This window comes from Apium graveolens, chromosome 9, assembly GCF_009905375.1.
Source record: "Apium graveolens cultivar Ventura chromosome 9, ASM990537v1, whole genome shotgun sequence".
Classification (NCBI taxonomy): domain Eukaryota; kingdom Viridiplantae; phylum Streptophyta; class Magnoliopsida; order Apiales; family Apiaceae; genus Apium; species Apium graveolens.
In genome coordinates, this window is record NC_133655.1 from 11,630,533 (window position 1) to 11,654,143 (window position 23,611).

Genomic DNA, 23,611 nt, shown 5'->3' on the forward strand with positions numbered 1-23,611 from the left:
TCCCTAGGCATGGGCGCGCCCTTGCATCCATACATTAAGAGAATTTTGAAATGGTACGACGTGGCTCCAGTCCAACTATCACCAAATTCATACAAACTAGCCTGGGCTTTGCACATTATGTACCATAACTTGAGGTTGGGCGCGCCTTCGATGAAAGAATTCAGCTTTTTTTACAGCATCAGGAAATCAATTCCCGGATACCATTTTCTGGTTGTCAACAAATGGTTGAACAACAAGGGATTTAATGAAGGTAAAATCAGCCACGAGAGAGACTGGAAGGAACCATTTTTCTACATTTATGACGTCAAAAGGACGCGCGTTCGCTTCAATTTGGAACCAAGTGAGTTCAACGCTCTGGACGTGTCCTCTCTTTCAGGACGCGCCTTCTCTTTTATAATCCTCTTTTTTTTTATTTTCCTTGTTGTAACCTATCCTCCCTTCTCTTAGACAAAAGGACCCAGAAAGAGCTTACAGGAAAGAAGAAGAAGAAGAGAGCAGAGAAGGTTTTGCAGTATGCTGAAAAACATTTCAACCTCAAAGACATGATTACCGAGGAGAATTTGAAGAAAATAGGAGCTTTTTCCCCACGAGTGGGTTCTCTCTACAAATTTCGAGATTTCCACAATGGGAAACCCATCCTCACCGCTTCCGAAAAATCCAAAGAGCTCCAAGCCACAGAAATTATTCAGCCAGACGTTAACAAGAAGGTGGATTTAGAGCAAGGTAAGAAATCATTATACATAAGACGCGTCACGGCTTTAGGACGCGTCATATTTATGCTCACTTTTTTCCTTTAGTTTAGCCTGACCTATAAGCGTTACTTTATATATGCATTATCACCTTGGACGCGTCCTACCCCTTGGCGTGTCTCTTAGGTAAGACGTATCACATCTTTAAGACGCGTCATTCTCACACCCATTTATACATCTTTGCATTCATCTATATCTGTCATGCACGTAGACCTTTATATCATGTTATGGGCGTGTCCTACTTTCAGGGCGCGTCTTTTTGTACATAACTAATCCCTTTTTATGTTTATATCGCAGATATGGCCTCACTCCCCAAAGGATTCGCAATTGGGGCTTCCAAAAAACTAAGGGCAAGGAAATAGGCTCCTACAAAAGTTGATCCAAAGGCAAAAACCCCACCTCCTGTTGCAACTCCTTCTCCTCCACCAAAGATAATAGACACTACCGTGTCTGACATTCCTGAGAAGGTAGAGGACGCGCCCTCAAAGCGTCAAAAAACTGTCCCTGATGACCAGTCCTTTGTCCTCAGATATCTGGGCGCGTCCTCAGTGGGTGACTTTTCTGAGGACGAAGTGAGAGGTTGGACCTTCAGGACTGAGCAACAAACAGAGGAGGCTATGGTCAGGGCTGTAGCCGAGCTTCACCTTCATGCCAGGCAGAGTGCCAATATGGCTGCAAGGCTTAGGGCGCGTCTTGCCGTTACTGACACTGCAAAGAGCCAGGCCGAAGACAAGGTCAAATCTCTGAAAAAACACATTGCCCTGCTTACCCAAGAAAAAGATGCTGAAATCAGACGCCTGGAGGGGGAGAGGACGCGTCTAGAAACGGAAAAAGCTGTGTTGGAAGGCAATGTCTCCGTAATAGAGAAGCAAATGGACAGCGTCATTGCCCTGAATTCCACCATGCAGCTGGAGCTTGACACCCTGAATGATGATAGGCTGCATGGATGGACAGAGGAGAAAAAACTGGTTTATCAGCACGGCTTCCAGGCTGGATTTGAAGAATGGTGCTCTGGGTTCATTGCCAACAACCCAGAGTATACATTCTCAAAGTTTGATGCAGATACCCAGATATGGTTAAATGATTTCAGGGTCAAGGCCGCAGAATCCATCAAGAACAAGAGGATTTTTCTGGGCTTAGAGGCAGAGGACGCGTCCCCTGATCCTGCTCCACTTCAGACTCAGCCTCCCCCTGCAGAAGGCCAAGACAAGCCACAGGACGCGCCTCCTACTTAGGACGCGTCCTTTATCTTTTATGTACTTGAACTATTTAAGGGTGCGGGCCCCTTGAAGCCTTGCAAGTTGTAAAGACTATTTTTGAACATTCACTTGCACCTTTTTTTTACTCAATTGGTCATTCATATGGGCGCGCCTTGTGTTAAGGGCGCGTCACCTTTGACTCATTATTATTATTTTTCACTCCATTAAGCAAATTCCACTGTAGGCGCGTCCTCTCCAGCTAGACGCATCTTATGTATTTAACCAAGGTACAAGGCACAAGTGGGCGCGTCCTATGGTTTTGACACGCCTTACATCATTCTTCAAGCAGGACGTGTCCTTAACAAGGACTTTTTTTTTAATTATGTTGTCAATTATTACAGTAACATTCAGTCTAAAGGAGCATCAACCAAGATAACTTGGGCGCATCCTTGAAAATAGTACATTTTACTTGAGTTTCATTGTTCCTTTTTGACAACCACTACAGTTATCGTTCATATAAAACCCTAGCTTAGGGTGCGCCCTACGTTTAGGACGCATTATGAAACCAAACAAACTGAGCAAATATCCTTTTGGAAATTTTCAAAATTTTATTCATAATGCGCTCTGGTGTCAAAAGTGCACCAGTCCCACGGCTACTATGCTCTGTGGGGAAATTATTTCTAAAAATGATCCTTCAACTAGTTCCAAGGTAAGTAGTACATGCACTACCCCCCTAGGCTAGGAGGAATTTATTTAATTCTAGCCTATAATCCGGGCATAACCTAAAATAATAAAAGAAATACGTAAGGGGCCAAAACCGCGCCTTACTAGTAATACTTTCGGAGATGTTCCGCATTCCAAGCTCGCGGAACCAGTTTTCCTTCCATATCTTCAAGGTGATAAGTCCCCTTCCACAGAATGGACTTTATTCTGTAGGGTCCTTCCCAATTAGCTCCAAACACTCCATGTTGGGGGTTCTTTGTGTTGGGCATCACTTTCCTAAGTACCAAATCTCCCACCTTCAGCAATTGTCCCTTTACCTTCTTGTTATAATACCTTACGGCGCGTTGCTGATACGCCGCTAGCCTTAGCTGAGAATTTTCCCTCGTCTCCTCTAAGAGATCTAAATGAAGCCTTTGATTAACCTCAACATCTTCTTTCCTGTAACAATCTCTGCGAAGTGATCCCGATCCAACTTCCACGGGGACCATAGCTTCATAGCCGTAAGTCAGCATAAACGGCGTTTCTCCCGTAGTAGATCGTGGCATAGTGTTGTATGACCACATCACCTTCGGGAGTTCTTCAGGCTAATTCCCTTTACGTTCCTCCAGCTTGGTTTTGAGGGTATGCTTTATTATCTTGTTAACAGCTTCTGTTTGTCCATTACTTTGAGGACGATAAACCGCTGCAAACTCCTTCTTGATTTTCAATTCCTCACATAATTGTCGCAACTCCTTGCTATCAAACTGCTTTCCATTGTCGGAAACAAGCTTGTAAGGGATTCCAAACCTGCATACGATTGAGTTGAAAACGAAATCCCTGATTTTCTTTGCGGTGATAGTAGCCAGTGGCATAGCTTCCGCCCATTTAGTAAAGTAATCGACTGCAACCACTGCATACTTGACGTCTCCTTTAGCTTTCGGCAATTCTCCGATAAGATCAATTCCCCACATGGCGAACGACCATGGGCTTGCCATAGGCGTCAAGAGTGTAGCCGGCATAGACGAGTAGTTTGCAAAGCGCTGGCAGCGATCACATGCCTTGACGAAATTTGTAGCATCTTCTCTCATTATGGGCCAATAATACCCTTGGCGCAACACTTTCATTGCCAACGAGCTACCCCCCGAGTGATTGCCACAGATTCCTTCATGCACCTCTCTTAGGATGTAATTTCCTTCTTCTTCTTCAACACACCTGAGTAGAGGTTGGTTGAAACCTCTCTTGTATAGGACTTCATCGTATATCACATATCTTGCGGCTTGATAACGGAGTCGACGAGCCATAAACTTATCCTCGGGGAGTGTTCCCTTGTGAATGTAAGCTAGAATGGGTGTCATCCATGTTTCCTTGGGAGCCTCATCCACTTGCATAGTTTGTATCTCTGGGATACTAGGAACTTCCTGGATTTCAAGAGGGATGGATCCTAACAATACAGCCTCTTGTTGCGACCCCATTTTTGCCAGAGCATCCGCATTACTGTTTTTCTCCCGCGGAACGCATTCCAATCTAACTTCTTTGAACATTCCAATCAGGCGCTGTGTACATCTCAAGTATAATTCTGTTCGCGGGCCTCGCGCTTGAAATCCCCCATTCACCTGATTCACTACCAACTCTGAGTCACTTCTTGCAATTAAGTTTCGCACCCCCATTTCCAAAGCGATTTTCAGGCCATTAATCAGCGCCTCATACTCCGCATCATTATTAGTTGCATAAAACTTGAAATGAATTGCGCTCATCAGGTGGTGGCCTTCGGGAGACACAAGTACTATACCCGCACCTGCTCCTCCATTGTTAACCGCCCTATCCACATGCAAGATCCACCAAGGATGCGGAAACTCCTCCAAAGATTCCTCGGCATGAGGTGGATGTAGCATTACCAAAGCTTTATCATCAATTTCATAATCAAATTCCAACAAAAAAATTGGCTAAGGCTTGCCCTTTTATCGCTGTTCGAGGCACATATTCCAAATCAAACTGTCCCAACTCCACAGCCCATTTCAGCATTCTGCCTGATGACTCTGGTTTGTGCAGGACCTGTCGCAGCGGGTACGCTGTACGAACTTCAACTCTATGGGCTTGAAAATACGGCCGCAATTTTCTTGACGCAAGAATCAGGGCGTAAACTAGTTTCTCCATATTTGTGTAGCGAGTTTCAGCGTTGTGTAACCACTTGCTCACGTAGTACACTGGTGATTGCTGCCCATCTTCCTCTCTTACCAGAACTGCACTGATCGAATATTCAGACACTGTGAGGTACAATATTAGATTTTCCCCATCCAACGGCTTTGACAACATGGGAGGATGTCCCAGTTGCTCCTTGATTCTTTTGAAAGCCTCTTCACATTCTAACATCCATACAAAGTCTTTCCCAGCTAATTTAATCGCCTTGAAAAACTCGTTGCATCTATCAGACGACTTGGAAACAAATCGATTTAACGCGGCGATTCTCCCAGTCAAACTCTGCACCTGTTTCACATTGGTGGGTGACTTCATATCCAATAATGCCTTGATCTTTGCGGGGTTGGCCTCAATTCCCCTGTGGTTGACAATGAACCCGAGAAACTTGCCCGACTCCACGCCGAACACACATTTTTGCGGATTTAATTTCATACGAAACCTCCTCAGAATATTAAACATCTCCATCAGGTGCTTGATGTGGTCACTCGTCACCTCAGATTTCACCAGCATATCGTCCACATACACTTCCATAGTTCTCCCGATTTGGTCTTTGAACATCATGTTTACCAACCGCTGGTAGGTTGCGCCAGCATTAATCAAACCAAACGGCATTCCTATGTAACAGTATAACCCCCTGTCCGTAATAAAGGATGTATGTTCTTGATCGGGGCCATACATCAGAATTTGATTGTAACCGGAGTATGCATCCATAAAACTCAACAACGCATGCCCCACCGTCGCGTCAACCAACTGATCGATTCTTGGCAGCGGGAAGCTATCCTTTGGACAAGCCTTATTAAGATCCGTGAAATCCACACATGTCCTCCACTTCCCATTCGGTTTCTTCACCAGTACTGGATTTGCAAGCCATTCGGGGTAGAACGATTCTTTGATCAACCCCACCTCCAACAAATGGTCTACTTCTTCTTTTAATGCTATCGCCCTTTCTCCACTTACTGGGCGGCATTTCTGACGTATGCCCTTGCAATTCGGGAGGATATTCAAACGGTGACACATTACTTCCGGGTCGATTCCTATCATATCTGAATGACTCCATGCGAAAACATCAAGATTTGCAATTAAAAAGCGGGTAAGACTTCCTCTCATCTCATCATCCAACTGAGATCCCACTTTCAAAACCTTTCTCGGGTCATTTTTATCAACTGGAATAGATATTGTGTCTTCGGCCGGTCCCATTTTTTCGGTGGGCATAGGGATCCTGGGATCCAAATCGAAATCAAAGTCTCGGGGGTCTTCGACTTCCACTTTTTCATCTGAGGGCGCGTCCTCATTTGGAGGAGTATCAACCTCAATTTCATTCAAGGGCGCGTCCTTATTTTGAGGAGCATCCACCTTGAGGTTATTCCCGAGACCTTGCAAAATCTCACTTCTTCCTTCCAACTTTTCCCCGTTAACCTCTTTCTGTATGATTGCCTCGATATGGTTCACCACCACTTCCTCTACGCTACGGATCCTCGAAATACGCCCCCGCGTTAAAAAAGAATTACCAGAGACATTGGTTTCTTCCTTCTCGGGGCTTTCAACGAAATAGTGGGCATGAACCTCTCCACTTGGTTTGACATGAATATCTTCTACATCCTCAAATGAGGACCTTTCCCTTCATACCTTCTTCTACGAAATTCCTTGACAGCCTTATGATAGCAGTCGCGTGACTCATACTGTGACCCTCTTAGACTGCCAACCCCGTTTGGCGTTGGGAACTTTATCATCAGGTGGTGTATCGAGGTTATCACCCTGAATGCTCGCAACCAAGGTCTGCCGACTAGCACATTGTGCGCGGAATCCTGATCTAGCACCTTGAAATCTATCATTTGGGTAACCGACAAGGCCCCTTCCCTGAGTGTGACGGGAAGCCTGACAGAACCCATGACTCTCACTGCTTCCCCAGTAAAGCCATAGACGTGCGCATCTTCGAAATACATGTCACTATCTGCAAAACCCAGCTTTTTGTAGGTGCTGTAGTACAAGATGTTTGTAGAACTCCAATTATCCAAGAAGACTCGATGTACGTTCATCACCCCAATGAGCATGGTAATTACCAGCGCATCGTTGTGGGGATGATGCACCCAGCTAGATTCTTTTTCCTTGAACGTAATATCAGCGGACTCCCCCTTAAAGACCTTCGGGGGCTATCTTCCAAGCTGTGGATGTTGGTGAGCGGTGGATGTCGCGCTTCTCTCGCATTTTTCTCCAGTGCTCGATTACTATCACCAACAAAAGGGTGTCCTCCAAAAATTGCCCTGATACTGCCAGCCTTCTAAAACTTGACCTCTGCCATTTTTTCGACATCCTCCGCCCGCGGGGTCAGTTTTTCATCCTTACCTTTGTCGTCAAGTCCCCTGCGTCGTTTCACCTTATCAATCCATTCTCCTAGGTATCCTGCCTTGATCAATTCCTCAATCTCATCCCGTAAGTGGCGACACTCATGGGTGTCATGGCCAGTAGACTCATGGTAGTCACAATACTTCTTCTTGTCTCTGCTCTGCCATGAAGTTAAACGGTCGGGCTTCTTGAAGATTCCTCTATCCTTATTTACCTCGAAGATATGATCAATGGACGCCGCCAGCGGTGTATAATTGCTAACTCTTCTCTCGTAGTTCAATGGTGGGCTTCATTCTCTCCGCGAGCTCACAGTATTTACCCTGTTAGGGCTTCTGGCGTTTCGCCGATAAACTGAGCTCAAGGATCTGTCCCTTCTCTTGGATCGCCCCTTGGAGTTATGGGTATTGTCATTCTTTTTTGTTTCTGCAAGCGACTGCTCGATCGCTTTGAACGACTCCGCCTGCGCAAGCACATCAACTAGCGACACTGGGTCCTTCCCTTGCAGGTGCCTCCAGAAATCCGTCCCCACACGCAACCCAGCTATAAGCAATATTTTCAATGTTTCATCAGTGACACCCCTCACCAAAGTAGATTCTGCATTAGACCTCTTGAAATACGAAGTCAAACTTTCTCCTTCCTTTTATTTCACATTAGCCAGCGTGGTAACAGGTGTATACTTCACCGCGGCTTGGAATTGTGTCAAAAACAAAGTTTTCATCTGTTCCCAGGATGAAATCACACCCGGACCAAGTTTTTGGAACCACTGCTGAGCGCCCTCTCTAAAAGTAGCTGCCAGGAGACGGCATCGAGCCAAATCAGGTACTTGATATACATCCATTTCAATGTTAAAACGCCCCAAGAACTCCACAGGATCAGAGTTCCCGTGGAAATGCAAGTCATTGGTTGTGTTCCTGTATCCCGCGGGCAATTGCACCTCCCTCATAACAGCAGCAAAAGGAGAAGGAGCTTGCGCAGTCGCCGTTACTCTTCCTCCCTCAAGATGGTTGAGCAACCTCTTGAGGTCGTTCACATTAAACGTCCCTACCCCAGGAATGGTTTGAACATTAGGCTGTTGGGGTTGCTCTGCGGCTTGCTGAAATTCCCCTTGATTACCCCTCGGGTGTGGCGGAGGATCTCGCCGTCCCTCGCCCTGAGGCTGCAGCGGTGGCATGTTACCATTTTGGTCCTGTATATTTTCCCGTACGCGAGGTTCATCTTGACCGCGTTGCGGAATTTCATCATTGTTCTGCATTCTTACTTGAATTCGCCCGCCGTCCTGGTCATGTGGACGCGCCCCAGACCCATTACCAGTAACGCTGTGGGAAGCTACGGGAATAACGGCGGGGGCTTCTCCAGCGGAATGTGCTCCACCTCTCCTACCATTGTAAGGGGCTCTTCCGTATTGATATCCCATTCTTCCTCGTCCATTCCTTTGAATTCCCCGGTACTAATTCCCGGGCCTTCCTTGCGGAGGGGCACGTTCGTGCTCGCGGTGCCGCACCCCGTCATCCCTTTGGAATGCGGGGGGCACACGCGTCGTATCACGGAGCCTCGCTTCTCCGGCGTTTCCTTCCTTTTGCCATTCTACCAGCAACATCCTCAAATCGTCGTCCTCCAACCTTATGCCAAGCCTCCTTTTCAAGGCTGAAAGATCCCTTCCTCCCTCGTCTTGGTTTTGAGCGTTCTCCGCACGACGACGCTCGTCCATCGTACGCCCAGACCTATGCGGGTGTGGCACTACCTGGTTGCCCAGGCGAGGCCTTTCTCTGCCTTCAGTGTCCTCATCCGCAAGCTCCACAATAGGTTCTACATCATCAGAATACTGCAAACGCCGTGGAGTGATTCGCGGGTTATCCCCGCTCCCCTGGGTATCTCCCTCAACTACAGGGGCTTTCCCCAAGGCATGACCATGACGGGGGAAACGACGACCTCTCCTCGTCTTTCGGCGCTCCACCGTGTTTAGTCTTGAGTTAAAACTGTTAAGAGTATCCCCCATGCGATACAATTGCTCCAATATATCAGTGTTGCTGATGAGAACTGGAGGTGTCCCCCCCACATCCGGAGCCCTCGGTGGATCCGCCATGTTTCTGGGAACGTAAGGTTCGTGGCGAGTATAGCGCCCCCCGCCTTCTCCTTCAGACCTGCTGTCACTTCCATCATAAGAACTTCCATCATGATTGTAAGACATATTTTCCTCCTAAGATTGCGACCTTAATTAGCACCCCTCCTTCTAGCGCCAATTTGTTGACGTAGGAATCTAGTAACAACAAAGATTGAGGTTTCTCGCCGGAACTAAGATCTGTGACGGTGGTTCTTCGCCGGAAACTTAAGCGGTGTGTGGTTGATTGTGGTTGTTTTAGGCTGAGATTGATCAGAGTAAGTGGTGGCTCTCTTTTCAGCTCTCAACTTCTTACCCTCTCAATGTGCCTACGTACCCTTTATATAGGGATCAAGCCTGACGTAGTTCTCGTAGAACAAGAAGTCTAATGAGTTGAGACTTCTTACTCCTAAGCCCAGTAGAAGCCCATCCAATATCCGTCTTCCGCTAGCTTTAGGAATGTCCAACTATGAGGCCCAACCGCGAAGACCCAAGGCTCGTCCATAATCGTAGGACTTCACGGATAGTGCATCTCCCTACGCAAGGATAACACTCCGCTACATCTATCTCCCTTGATTTACGAACGCAGGTATAGCCACGGTTCACCCTAAGTACCAGACGCGTCCCTGTCCCCCGAATGAGGATAACCCACCAGATAGCAGGACAGGTGATCCCAAGCTCTTGGGTGCAAAGTGCAGGATGACTCCAAAGTTCTCCAACGAGGACACCCGTTAATACAAGAACAGAGCTCCCAAAGCACACACCAAAGTAAACCCCACATCCTCAACGAGGACACCCGTTGAATACAGGAGGAGGCCTTCAATCATCAGGCATACCCCTGGAGGCCTTCAAGCTTTTCACGGACATCCCCCTCCTTGACCGTCTCAAGGAGGGAATTCTTCAGAGAGTACCTGCAACAAATACATTAGTAAAAATAATCCTCCATTGCTCCTCTCCATGCAAGCTTTGTCCTGAATTCAACATCAAAAGTATATAGATCAAACACAGGACGCGTCCTAACCAATTGGGCGCGTCCTAACCTCCACAAATCCAACCCTGCTTTAATCGTTTCTTATAACATGTAAAGTCACAGGACACGTCCTAGAATATAGGGCGCGTCCTTAACCTTATTAGACTTGCACCGTCTCCTCTAAACCATCATGCACAACATTTCACTTTCAACGACACATCCTTGCTAAGGTAGGCGCGTCCTAGCGCGTCCATCACCATAAGATTTCATCTGCCAAGCACTTTCATAAACATTGACGCGTCCATAACGACCGGGCGCGTCCTTCCTTGACCATGCACTCTCCTCGCCTCGTAACATATCCCTTCTCAAGTAGGCGCGTCCTGTTGGCTTGGACGCGTCCTAACTCCCACAACGCAATGCCGAGTGTGACTGTAACTAGCCCGTGTTTGACCCGTGATCATATTTCTATTTTCACTAATTTTTGATTAAAGATAAAAAAATTATTCTTATATTAATTTGAAAAGCTTAAAATTATATATTAAAGTAGATTAAATTTATTTTTCACTGATACAATTTTTTCATCTAAGTTAATTATAAAGTATTTATAAAATTCAGCCAAAATTATTTTGACCGTTGAAAAGTTAAATGTGACAAATAAAAAGGAACTAAAAGAGTAATTTTTATTATTTTTTCAATTATATTTGCACTGGAGAATGACCCCAAAGAATAACTTAGAAGTTAAAAGAAAATAAGTATAAAGTAAGATGTTTTTTTTTAATGCAAAGGGATAAGATTTATATTTACATATTTGTCATTAAAATTTTATATTAAAAAAAGCCCCTCATGCCCAATTTTCATAATTACATTTCCATGAAATTAATGACTTGCCCGCAAGGGTCGACTCAGTTGCTTAAAAAGAATAACTATCATCTTGTCACAGGTTCGAATCTTATGGAAGGAGAATTTATAATTATGCCTTCTAGATCAAAATCTGTCAATTAAATGCAGTTTATCTTGGGCCACTACACGTGCGGGTTATCTAGATAAAAAAAGAAATTAATGACTTAAAAATATTTCAAATTAAATCTTTTAATTTCAAGATGATCAAACATTTCCTTATTTTTTTATATGGGTGAGAACTTAATCGAACATCTTTTCAGACTACAAAGAGATAATTCTACCACCATTTTTTAATAATTTTTGCAATAATTAAACACTATACAAAAAACAACATGATAAGCTAAAAGTAAAAAGAAGAATAAATTACTGTAGTTATCTTATTAGGCAAGAAACAAAATATCCACAATTTCTTGGGCGCTGGTTAATCAACCTCCTCCTCTGAATAACTAAAATACACGCACAAGTATCAATCAATTTCAAATAACAAAACCTATACACACACACGCCTTTACACACACACATCTCTATCTCTCTCTCTCTCTCGCTACTCATCTCTCTAGGGTTTTCAATCAATCTCTCCCGATCTAATGGCCGCCGACGAGCCTCTCTCCTCTTCGCCGCCATCCTCAACCTCTCCGCCGCCGTCTCTCTCGCCGGCGATTTCGTCGCTAGGTCAGTCGGTGATTCCAATTGTGAACAAGCTCCAGGACATCTTCGCGCAACTCGGAAGCTCTCATACGATCGAACTCCCTCAGGTCGCCGTCGTCGGAAGTCAAAGTAGTGGTAAATCGAGCGTGCTTGAAGCGCTGGTAGGCCGTGATTTTCTCCCTAGAGGCTCTGATATTTGTACGAGAAGGCCGCTTGTGTTGCAGCTTTTGCAGATTAAGCGGAAAGGCGATGGCGTCGATGAGGAGTATGGCGAGTTTTTGCATTTGCCTGGGAAGAGGTTTTATAATTTTAACGATATTCGGAGAGAAATTCAGGTTTGGATTTTTCGATTTCCATAAAGTTTAGGGGGTTTTGTTGATTTTAATTGGATTTTGGAATTTGTTGTAGTTTAGTTATGTGAATTTTAATGGATTAGTGTAGAAGTGTAAATTGAGTAAGTTGCTTGTTTGCACGGAAATGTATTGTGAATTGTTGTTTTTTCGAGGTTAATTGGAGAACAATGTGACATTAGCATTTGCCTTGAAGATGTTAAATGATGGAATGCTTTTGATAAAATTAGGGCTTACATGATTCGTTGTGTGTTTACCGTTAATTAATTTAGATTTTGATGTTTTTGGTCATATTTAGGGTTTTATTTTATTTTGTAATTTGTTTTTGATTGGATTCTGATTTTGTTGTAAAGTTTTGAGTTATTAATGGATTAGTTTAATAGAGTAACTTGATAGTAATTCATAGTGGAGTGTGTTTGTCATTTATTAATTCATTGGAGCACATATGTGATGCTAGCATTCAGCTTTAATATGGCTATTTTTTTTTTGGGAAAATCTAATATTCCTTTGTCACTAGAATGAACATTTGGTTTGATATTGAGTTTTGGCTAAATGTTTGGTATCCCCCCTTGCAAGTGCTAATTGTGTAGTTATTTTTGAAGTTCGATAGCAGACTGATTGCGTTGTCTAGTAATAGTTGTTGGCACTGCTGCACTTTCAAGTAGTATAAGTGTTTGACCTTGGACCGTGTGCAAGATTTATTTTAGTCATCGTAATTTGTAACCCAACTATTCTTACGAGGATTTTTAGTATTACAATGTCGAAATGTGTTTTCCATGGGATTATTAAGGACTGAAGTAGTATTTTATAAAATGTAAATTCTTCCAAAGTTTGTTATTCCCGAAGTAGAATGGTATATCATATCAACTTTTAAGTTCTAGATGGGCACAGGCACTATGCACTAGCACATTAGGTCAATTGTGTGCGATGGATTAAGAATTTTTTCTTAGAATTATATCCACAGTGAGTTTAGTACTATGGAAGTCACTTGATCTTCTTGAGAAAAGCCAAAAGCTTTACCGTGTATGAAATATGCAATCCAAGCAGGCCATATATAAATACTCAAATGCTTACAAGTTTTTGGAGAACTAATTTACAAAATAGTATTGTTAAATACTTCTTTGGCCGCAATTAAAATGGATTTATGTTTTGGTTTTAAGGCCGAGACAGATAGGGAAGCAGGAGGGAACAGGGGTGTTTCAGACAAGCAAATACGTTTGAAGATTTTTTCACCAAATGTTCTTGATATCACCCTGGTAGATTTGCCTGGTATAACTAAGGTTCCAGTTGGCGACCAACCTTCTGATATAGAAGCTCGCATTAGAACAATGATCATGTCATATATTAAGCTTCCGAGCTGTTTAATACTAGCTGTTACACCAGCAAATTCTGATCTTGCAAACTCAGATGCCCTTCAAATAGCTGGAAATGCTGATCCAAATGGTAATTTCCGACTTGAATGTTATTTTTTTGGTTTCAGTTCGGCTAAACTAAGTAAATGTTATTGTAGGATGATGTTGCTGCTAGCTAAATGTTTGTTCATTTTATATGCAGGTGATCGAACGATTGGTGTAATCACGAAGGTGATTTTGAAATCCATTCCATTTTTTTTATAAACCAACATTTACCGTAGATGCTGACCAGTTTAAATATGTGTTGTTGTTCAGCTTGATATTATGGACAGAGGTACAGATGCCCGTAACTTTCTACTGGGCAAAGTAATTCCCCTTCGGCTTGGTTATGTAGGTGTTGTAAATCGTAGTCAAGAGGTAATTCTTCTTATCTTGGAAAATTTATAGGACATGATTATTTGAGAATTTAAATATCTTCTGACATGATTTTACCTAGGAAGTCCTGATTGTCTATTTCTTACCTGTTAGTTTTTTATATTATTGTTTATGTATTGTTAGATAATCTGTAGTTAATTTTAAACAATCAGTTTATATTTACCAGAAAAGAACAATAAAGATAATCGTTAGCTAATCAAAACAATTTTGAACGACAAGTGAAACTTAAAATATTGGGACAAAACTAGTTTTCCGGATTTCATATATGCATAGTTATTTGTGTTGCATTAAATTGCTTGATAATTTTAGAGGCATCTGATATGTTTTTATTTAATCATTTTTTATCAGGATATTACACTCAACCGATCCATCAAAGATGCCCTTGCGGCTGAAGAAAAGTTTTTCCGCAGTCGTCCTGTACGATCATCGTCTTTTTATTTTTACCTAAACCCCTGTTGCAGTAATAATATCTCCCTGTTGATCATGTGTTCTGCATGAATGCAGGTTTATAATGAACTTACCGACCGTTGTGGAGTGCCCCAGTTGGCCAAAAAGTTAAATCAGGTAGATACTGGTTTAGTAATCACATTATATGTTGTACTCATTATTGTGCGTAAACACATGTTATGTATATGTATTCATTTATCAGAAAGAGCATGCACGAGGTCTGCTGGACCCGTAGATTCCATTATACAGTTACTTAGAGAAAACTTATATTTCTCCACTGAGAACAAGAGGTATTCACTAGGTCATAATTCCAGGAAAAACCTACTCTTTGTTCTAACTTAAGTTGCCATCCATACTCTTTTTTAATCCAACCCGATTCATGCTGTAGTATAATCTCGCTTTGAAGATATACAAATTTACAAACTTGCTTGCATTTCTTATTTTCAGATCTTGGTGCAACATATCAAGGCATTACTTCCGGGGCTTAAGTCACGTATTAGCGCTGCACTAGTTTCCGTTGCAAAGGAGCATGCTAGTTATGGGGAAATAACAGAATCAAAGGTTTTTTAAACCGTACTTCAATTCTTTCCCCCAGTCTTGTTAAAAGTGATGTTAGATAAATCTTTATATCCTTTAAATATTTTGTTAGTTACTTAAAGAAATTTGGTATGTAATTTCAAGTACTAGAAGACATACAGCAGAGGTGAATCAGTTTCTAATAATGTGCAACAGACAGTGAATTGGATGAGATCTCCAAGAAGTTTGCCTTCTTTTTGATGATTTTTAGTCTGTCCCTCTCCTTCCTCCCTGTAAGAGGGGGGGGGGGGGGGTTGCTTTGCAAGTTGCAATTGAAGTTTTAGCTGTTTTAAACTAACATAGAAATGTAGTTGTCCTTTTGGTTCCCTCTTTGTTAGAAATCGTGGGCCGGTTCCTTCTCTTTAAATGTAAACATATGCATGTCGCTTACACAAGGTACACATTTGTATGTGATTTACATAATGTACACATCTACATGTAATTTACTTGTATAACATCTGTATGTGGTGATGTTATATACATTCTGATATAATATATAAAGTTTTTCAAGTGAAGAGCTGGATGTGCGAAAAATTAAAAAAGGCATACCTAGCTATATATTTGAGCAATATAATATTCTAAATTATAGATACATATTTCAACACTATTCTATATATATTTATAGTATAAGTAAGAGTGTAAGACTGTACGAGGTATCCTTGACCATCATTGTACTACCAAAAGCTTAGGGAACATCAGATCTACTACTAAAACTACTAAAAGTTTACTTTTCTTTTTTACCCATTTATTCTAATATATACTCTCTCAGTGAAAGGTCAAGGGTTCTGTTCTTGGCTATAAATATATTTTTGTTAATATAAATTAAACTTATGCATTTAAAAAAAACTTATGCATTTAAAAAGATAGGTCAAGTGATAATACTTGATAACTATGTTATCAAAATTTTCTAATAAATTATGCAACTACAATATTGCATATTTAATAAATTTAATATCAAAGTAAAACATAAAATATTTTAAATATTTGTACATTGCACGGGTTTTGAGCTTGTATGTAACACAACAGTAATAGCACATATGAATTAATGTCAAGCAAGTGACTTGATATGTAGTATCTTAAAAAATTCTGGGCCTGACCATTTTTTTCCTGCCATTAATGTTCCATTATGTTTAAACATATGTAAAACAATATTAGTAAGTTAAATGAATAAATGTCAAGCAGCTGAATTGTTATGAGGTATCTGTTAGCATAATTTTGTGCTTTTAATTTATCACCAGGCTGGACAGGGAGCTCTTCTTCTAAACATTCTTTCAAAGTATTCTGAAGGTAATTCTACTTTATCATATATTTATAGAATCTGATTGCTTCCTCACAATGGTGGGTTTGGAACTAATTAATGGTATCAATTGCATGTTGGTACAGCTTTCTCTTCTATGATTGAAGGAAAGAATGAAGAAATGTCAACGTCTGAACTGTCTGGTGGAGCAAGAATTCATTATATTTTCCAGTCAATATTTGTGAAGAGTTTGGAGGTGTGTATTTATTGTTTTCTGAATTTGGATCTGGAATTCTAATATTATTATTTGAAATTGTGACGGATTTGATATTGTAATCATTTCAATACAATAAAACATTACTCTTTCTCTTTCTGTGAAATCAAAATATAATGAAGTTCAGCGCATGTTATGAAATCATATGTTAAAAAGAAGATGGGAGTTGAGAACTCTTTTGACACGGATACAAAGATGAATGCCGACACGTCACATAATTTTTTTTGTACACTCAGCGTACCTATAAGAGAAGGTTTCATAAGTTGGGGAATTAAAATATGGAATTCTGTCTGAAGTTAATTTCTAATTTGTTTTATATCTTATTGTACAGTTCTGTGCACTTACATCCGAAGTAATAGCGACCTTTTTTTTTAACTTGTACCTGTTCTTTTGGGTTATCTACATAATACCGCAGTTAACTAGTTATATATGCTGTTTATGAAGTTGGCTCTGGTGAAATAACAAGCTTTTTCTATTTCAGGAGGTTGACCCGTGTGAGGATTTAACTGATGATGATATTAGAACTGCCATTCAGAATGCAACTGGTCCAAGATCGGCCCTATTTGTACCAGAAGTATGTTTATCTCTACTCTTTTTTGGTCACATCTTTCTTCGTTCTTTTCGAAGTCATTCTCGTACATTTGTAGTTTTTTTTAATAAGATGTAATTGATTTTTCAGAATTGGCTATGGTATGATTATACAATTTAACTCTTTTAGCTTTCTAACGTATAGGTTCCGTTTGAAGTTCTTATTCGAAGACAAATTGCGCGCTTGCTTGATCCAAGTCTCCAGTGTGCAAGATTCATATATGATGAGCTAATAAAGGTAGGAAGTTTTTAGTAATTTGCGAGACTCTAAATCACTTTGAGATGCTGACATTAATCATTTTATCTTAGATGAGCCATCGTTGTATGGTAAATGAGTTGCAGCGTTTTCCTATTCTGAGAAAGCGCATGGATGAGGTCATCGGCAATTTTTTGCGAGAAGGTCTTGAACCTTCAGAGACCATGATCGGGCACATTGTTGAAATGGAGGTATGCTTCAAACATAAATGATAATTTTCCCTTTCTTTGCTCATATATACATCACTGGATATTGGATTATGATTATTATGACATCTCTAGATGAAGATGTGGTTATTTCAGTCTACTGCAAGTTTGTTTTCCTGATTTTTTATGCTTTATCATATGTATATACTAGAATGAGAAACGAAATATTGTACCAAGAAGTTTATGACATACACTACGTTTGCAGTTGAGACATACTTGAAGTCTGCATGGCGTGAAAGATGCAATTCTTACTAAACACATATACGGCTTCTTAGCGTTTGTTATTTATATATCTACCCTCCCATAATGTTTTGAACGTTTTTGTTGTTACTTCCAATTGTGTCAAATTGCTGAATCGAGTAGTATGTAGTTTGTAAGCTCAATAATCATAGATGGTATCTTTGCAAATATGTGGAAGTATGATTGGATGTTTGTTCTTAATGCAGATGGGTTTATGTTTCGTTCTGTAGAATGTTATGACATGTAAAAGTACATAGTGATTATGTTCTTCTCTGTTTCCTTTAATTTTAATTTCATATAGTGTCAGGAAATAGGGTTTCTGACATGTGATATTTAGTATTTCTGAGTTTATAAGCAGAATGACAGAAGATTAGGCCAGAAATGAGAGAAAAGCAGAGATTACAATTTACTACAGAGGATTAGAGATGGAACGGATAGATCAGAGATATCTTGTTGAAGAAGAAAGTTTTAGAGGGAGAAAATCAGTTAGTACAGAGAAACTAAAGAGAGAATCTAGAGAGGAGGAGATAATTAGTTGGTGGAACAGAGTCCCATATTTTGTTATTTTATCAAGCATAATAGAATTTATGACTGCCACTTCCATTTTATGCTCAGTTGTCTAACTGCTTCTCCTTGAAAAGACACAAATATCCTTGCTACATTAGTGTATCAGTTATAGATTGCTACTAAGGCTGATTTCTAATGTATAACTTTTGTATTCCTCTTCAGATGGACTACATAAATACATCGCACCCTAATTTTATTGGTGGAAGTAAGGCTGTAGAATTGGCATTACAGGAGATGAAATCTCTTAGGGCAGCTGCTTCAACTATTGCTAGACATAAGGTATGCATTGTGTTAAAATATTGCAAGATTATCAGCTCTTGCACCTTTATATTCTCCCTTTTCCCAGAGTAATGATGCCACTGGTGGTCTGCATTAAATTTTTTACTTTCTTATACTATCATAAACATTTTTTTTGGTTGTGGCATTTTAGGATGAACCTGAGAAAGCACCATCATCTGAGAGAAGTCTTAAATCTCGTGCTATTCTTGCCAGACAAGCTAATGGCATAATTCCGGAACAGGTAGGACTTTCTTTAGTGCAAAAGCTCTAACTAAATTGCCTCGTTCCAGGGTTTTGAGTTATCAATTGGAATAGAAGTCTGTAATTTTTTTTATGGTATTTATGATTCATGTAAGATATTGAGGAGTGTGAGTATGTCTCAAATGTCATTATCAAGCCACATTGGTATAATATTGTGGAAAAGCCACATTGTTAGGTGTGATATTCTATTATTTGTAGTGCCTGATGTACATTCTTGTTTTTGTTCCTTGCGACAGGGTGCACGACCTGCCACTGAATCTACTGCACCTGGTAAGACTCATATATTTGTTTTAGGTGTGATACATGCTATTCTGAAAATTATTCTCGCTACAATATTGATGTTATTTACTCATCACATAGTTTATCACTCATCACATAGTTTCTCACTCGCCACATAGTTTCTCGCTACAACATCTGTTTTACATTAAATGCATGATTCTATTGTGAACATTTTACTTTTGTTACTTTGATGCCTGATGTGTATATTTTTGCTCTGAATATTAAGTAAGTACAACTGGATCTTCCTGGGGGATTTCCTCAATTTTCGGTGGATCAGATAATCGTGTTGCAGCCAAAGAAAATCTAACGAGCAAGCCATTTAATGAACCAATTCAGACGATTGAGCATTCTTTCTCAACGATCCATCTCAGAGAGGTGCTTATTGGGTCCTGTACATTCACTTGCTGGTTCTTGTGTTTTGATATATTTGTTCAGTTTCTGATCCATATTTTTCTTCTCATTAAAGCCTCCAACTGTCTTGAGGCCCTCAGACACTAATTCAGAACAGGAGGCTGTTGAAATCACAGTAACAAAGAAGTTGTTGAGGTCATACTATGATATTGTAAGAAAGAACATAGAGGATTTTGTACCAAAAGCAATCATGCATTTCCTGGTAATTTTCCTTTATCATTAACCATCAGCTGATAATTCCTGACTTTTCTTTCTTTCTGTTCTATTCTGTTTATGTTCCCATAGTAACTGTTGTACCCAAAAGCTTTGGGTTATTGATATTCAAATATTTCTCGCTTACCTAATCTGTTGCTACTGAATACTCGTATTAGCATTAAGTTTGTGACGAAATGTACTCTGTAACTATCTATCTATACACACACACACACACACACACACCGACACACACTCATACACACACACATATATATATGTATATATATTGTAGTGAGTTTCTCATGCTACTCAAGTTTTGTATATCAGCTATAGACTACTGGAAATGTGCCAAGGGTATTGAAGTAAATGCTAGCCTTAAAAGTATTCACCTGTTGTAACTTTAATATATTATCTAAGAATCTGGGGAAATATGCATGCGTCTCTATGTATATGTGGCTTCTTATGTATTTTGTGAAATCAAAATATATGAGTTGTATAATGTGAGGTTACATTTGAAGTTGTCAAATTATGTCTTTCTAGGTGCTAGTTGTATTCCATCTGTTGTAACTTCTAATGTATCATTAAAGGATCTGGGGGCATATGCATTATGTTTCTTTATGTATCTGTGGCTGCATATCTATGTTTTGATATTAAAATGTTTGAGTTGTATAATGTGAGATTACATTTAAAGTTTGTCAGATTAGTCTTTCTAGTTGCTAGTCATATCTCCCGACACAGAAAGTTTTAATCTGCTGTGATTTGTGATATGTTGTTGAAGGAGCTGGGGAATTATGGATATGTTTCTTGTTGTGGGTGCTAAGTTATTTTATAATCTCAAAGTATTAGAGTTGCATAATGCGAGGTTACATTTTTAAGTTTGTGAAGTTATATCTTTCTTGTTGCCAGTCATATTTCCTGACACGTGTTCGTCCTGATTTATCCATTACTAGGTAAACCATACAAAAAGAGAGCTGCACAATGTCTTCATCAAAAAATTGTACAGGTACTGCAGCCAGGACTAGATGCTCATAATATAATGAATCACGTCATATGATATCGCGGAGTTGCTGCACAACATTTTCTCGGAAATAGGGCCGCATTTAATTTCTTATGTTTTTATGGCTGATATTCTAGCTATTATATTAATTTTATATATTGTTTTGTCTTGTCAGAGACAATCTCTTTGAGGAGATGTTGCAAGAACCTGATGAAGTGTCTATTAAAAGAAAACGCACCAGAGAAACCCTTCGTGTTCTCCAGCAGGCTTTCCGGGTATGTTCGTGTTTCTAATTCACCGGAGAATGTGAAACTGAAAGGGAATTTTACATACGGTTTTACTATTTTATTGCATATGAATGTGCTCTCTGTTGTGCTATTGAATTACTTGTGGAACGTGGAGAACTGGCCAAGGATCTGTAACAATTCTCCAACATGATATATTTAGGGGTTTAAAATATATTTGGATGGATTATTTTAAATTGTGGAAACTTTGAGAGTTATAATTGAACAAATACATACATATATATATATGTGTGTGTGTGTGTGTATAATTTGCTATAATGTCAAAAATGAAATCCCTGATGAGCAGCTGACTGGTGAACAATGTCTTTTGTTGAATAAATTTGGAAATCTTTATGTAATAATTTCTTTCTTGCAGACGTTGGATGAATTACCGGTTGATGCAGATGCAGTTGAAAGGGGTTATAGTTTGAATGCTGACCCAACAGGCCTGCCAAGAATTCATGGTCTACCATCTTCCTCTTTTTATTCAACAAGTAGTGGTTCAATGGAATCCTATACAGCTTCTCCTAAGAACCCAAGGTCGCGTAAAGCATCTCATTCTGGAGAACTATATTCATCACACATTACTGCAGATTCAAATGGAAGTGGACGCAATTCGTTTCTTGGTCTGTATCCAACCGTCGAGATCTGAACCTTTTCGGAGTGCCATAGATTATCCCAGTAAGGGATCATATTATTTTATTTGCTAGCAGTATTCAGCCGCCTCATCAGTTATCCGGTACTTACTCTTGTAAATCTGCTTGATGGGTAGGTGAAATAATTTTTGCTGGGGACGGGCCATTTTTTTGACCACTGTTTTATGGCCATGTCGTTTCCAGCATCTAAAATATAGTTTGTTGTGGATTGCATTGTTTTAGAGGAACTCCTTATAAAATAATAGGAGCAATTCACTCTAGTCTATTGAAAATTTGTACAAGTTGGGTACTTCTAGTTTTTAGCAATTGTAATCAGGTTCTTTGATTTTGTATTTCCAGATCCTTCAAGGATGACTATTTTCTTAATATTTTCTTTTTTTCCTACAGAAGGTTGATTTTTTTGATAATGTTGCATTTAATCATGGTACTGCTATTCTGGGCACAAGTACGGCTCAATTTTTTCCCCAGACCTTTATTTATTCAAAACACCATCTCCTGAGAATTGAATTAATGTAAAATCCATTGATGTTTTGTTTGTAACCTGAATAAGTTTCAGAAATTGGATTGCATTTGCATCAATACTTGTACCTATTGCAGTCAGATTAATGCTATATTATAGAGCTATTTAAATATTAATAATAATATGTTTTTATATATAGAATTTAAACCAGGGTTCTGGTTCATGCCTTTTTTTAGCATAGTTTTTAATTTCCATTAAATCTTAGTTCAAAATGAGAAGTCCTTTACACAGCATGTTGCATTTGTTGCATTTCCTGGTCGGACTTCATCTGTGCTATCACTGAGTTGTAAATTACTATCTGTCTCGCAACTCGGTACAATTTTCGTGCCATTCCTAACGTTTGGGAGACTTGTGAGCAATACAATTATAGTTATTCATATTATAAACTATTAAATCGCGTAATAATCCATTATATTATAACAGTTGGATTTTTTAAAATTGTGCCTGCATTCAATGCAGGATCTTGCAGATCTTAGGCTTCCGGCAGACAAGGAGTTGTGAATTTGAATTGACAATCAGGGAAATATATGATCATGAAAAGGAAGATTGTATTGTTTGAGTTTCAGGGCGTGACCACGTGGGAGATAAGCTAATTTAATGTTGAATTTTTTAATCTTAGCATCTCCAATGTTTATTAGCTAAAATGATTGACTAAATAGTGTGAAATATTGACTATCTAAAAATTTATTGAATTTGTAAGAAATTTTCCTTCAATGAAATTGGCTATAATAATTAGCTATAATTTAAAAATAGTATGTTATCATTATTTTAAGTTGTTATAAATAGAATATTATATTTTAATATGGTAATATATGAAGTGTCATTCCATTACAGGTTCGTAGAGGTGTAACAAATATGACCAACATCAAAAGATTGACTATATTTTTAAGTAACGGGAGGAATGCATACTTTTATACAAAATATTTATAATTAACATTACTATATTTTTAACTAACGGGAATGCATACTTTAATACAAAATATTTATAATTAACATTTATGAAATGCCACCTATATTTTTAGATAAGTTAGATAAGGGTTTGTTATTACTGATTGGAGATGTTGTAAGGATCTCTCTTTTCGAGATCGACAATGCCTCGAGGATAATGTAATGTACAAACTAGACATAATTTAATCAAATATAAAAAACAAGTATATTGAATCATGGTAACCTTGACAGGCGACAGCGTCACCGAACCAGTAAGGGCAATATCAATAATTTTATAGAATACTATTCAGTATCTCATCGAAAATTTACAGCAGCTTGCCAAATGAAGGCCAAGAGAAAAAAGAACAATAAGTAGTATGAATGACGTGGGATGACAATTGAATCGATCCAAACGGGTTTAGCAAAAATCAAATTTAAATTCAGTTTTATTTTGTCAAATCCAAATTCT

The 23,611-nt window shown here is 39.6% G+C and overlaps 1 protein-coding gene across 1 annotated transcript; it reads left to right on the top strand.

Moving 5' to 3' along the window:
* Positions 1–11,568: 11,568 nt before the first annotated feature.
* LOC141687502 (dynamin-related protein 3B-like) lies at positions 11,569–22,063 on the top strand. Its single transcript, XM_074492800.1, has 20 exons — positions 11,569–12,140; positions 13,316–13,598; positions 13,710–13,738; positions 13,823–13,924; positions 14,291–14,359; positions 14,447–14,506; positions 14,837–14,950; positions 16,204–16,252; positions 16,349–16,458; positions 16,958–17,050; positions 17,210–17,302; positions 17,374–17,511; positions 18,496–18,612; positions 18,764–18,853; positions 19,110–19,143; positions 19,379–19,527; positions 19,619–19,765; positions 20,709–20,761; positions 20,931–21,030; positions 21,416–22,063. The coding sequence occupies exons 1-20, from the start codon at positions 11,745–11,747 to the stop codon at positions 21,689–21,691; spliced, it is 2,502 nt and encodes an 833-aa protein (XP_074348901.1). The 5' UTR covers positions 11,569–11,744; the 3' UTR covers positions 21,692–22,063.
* Positions 22,064–23,611: the final 1,548 nt, after the last annotated feature.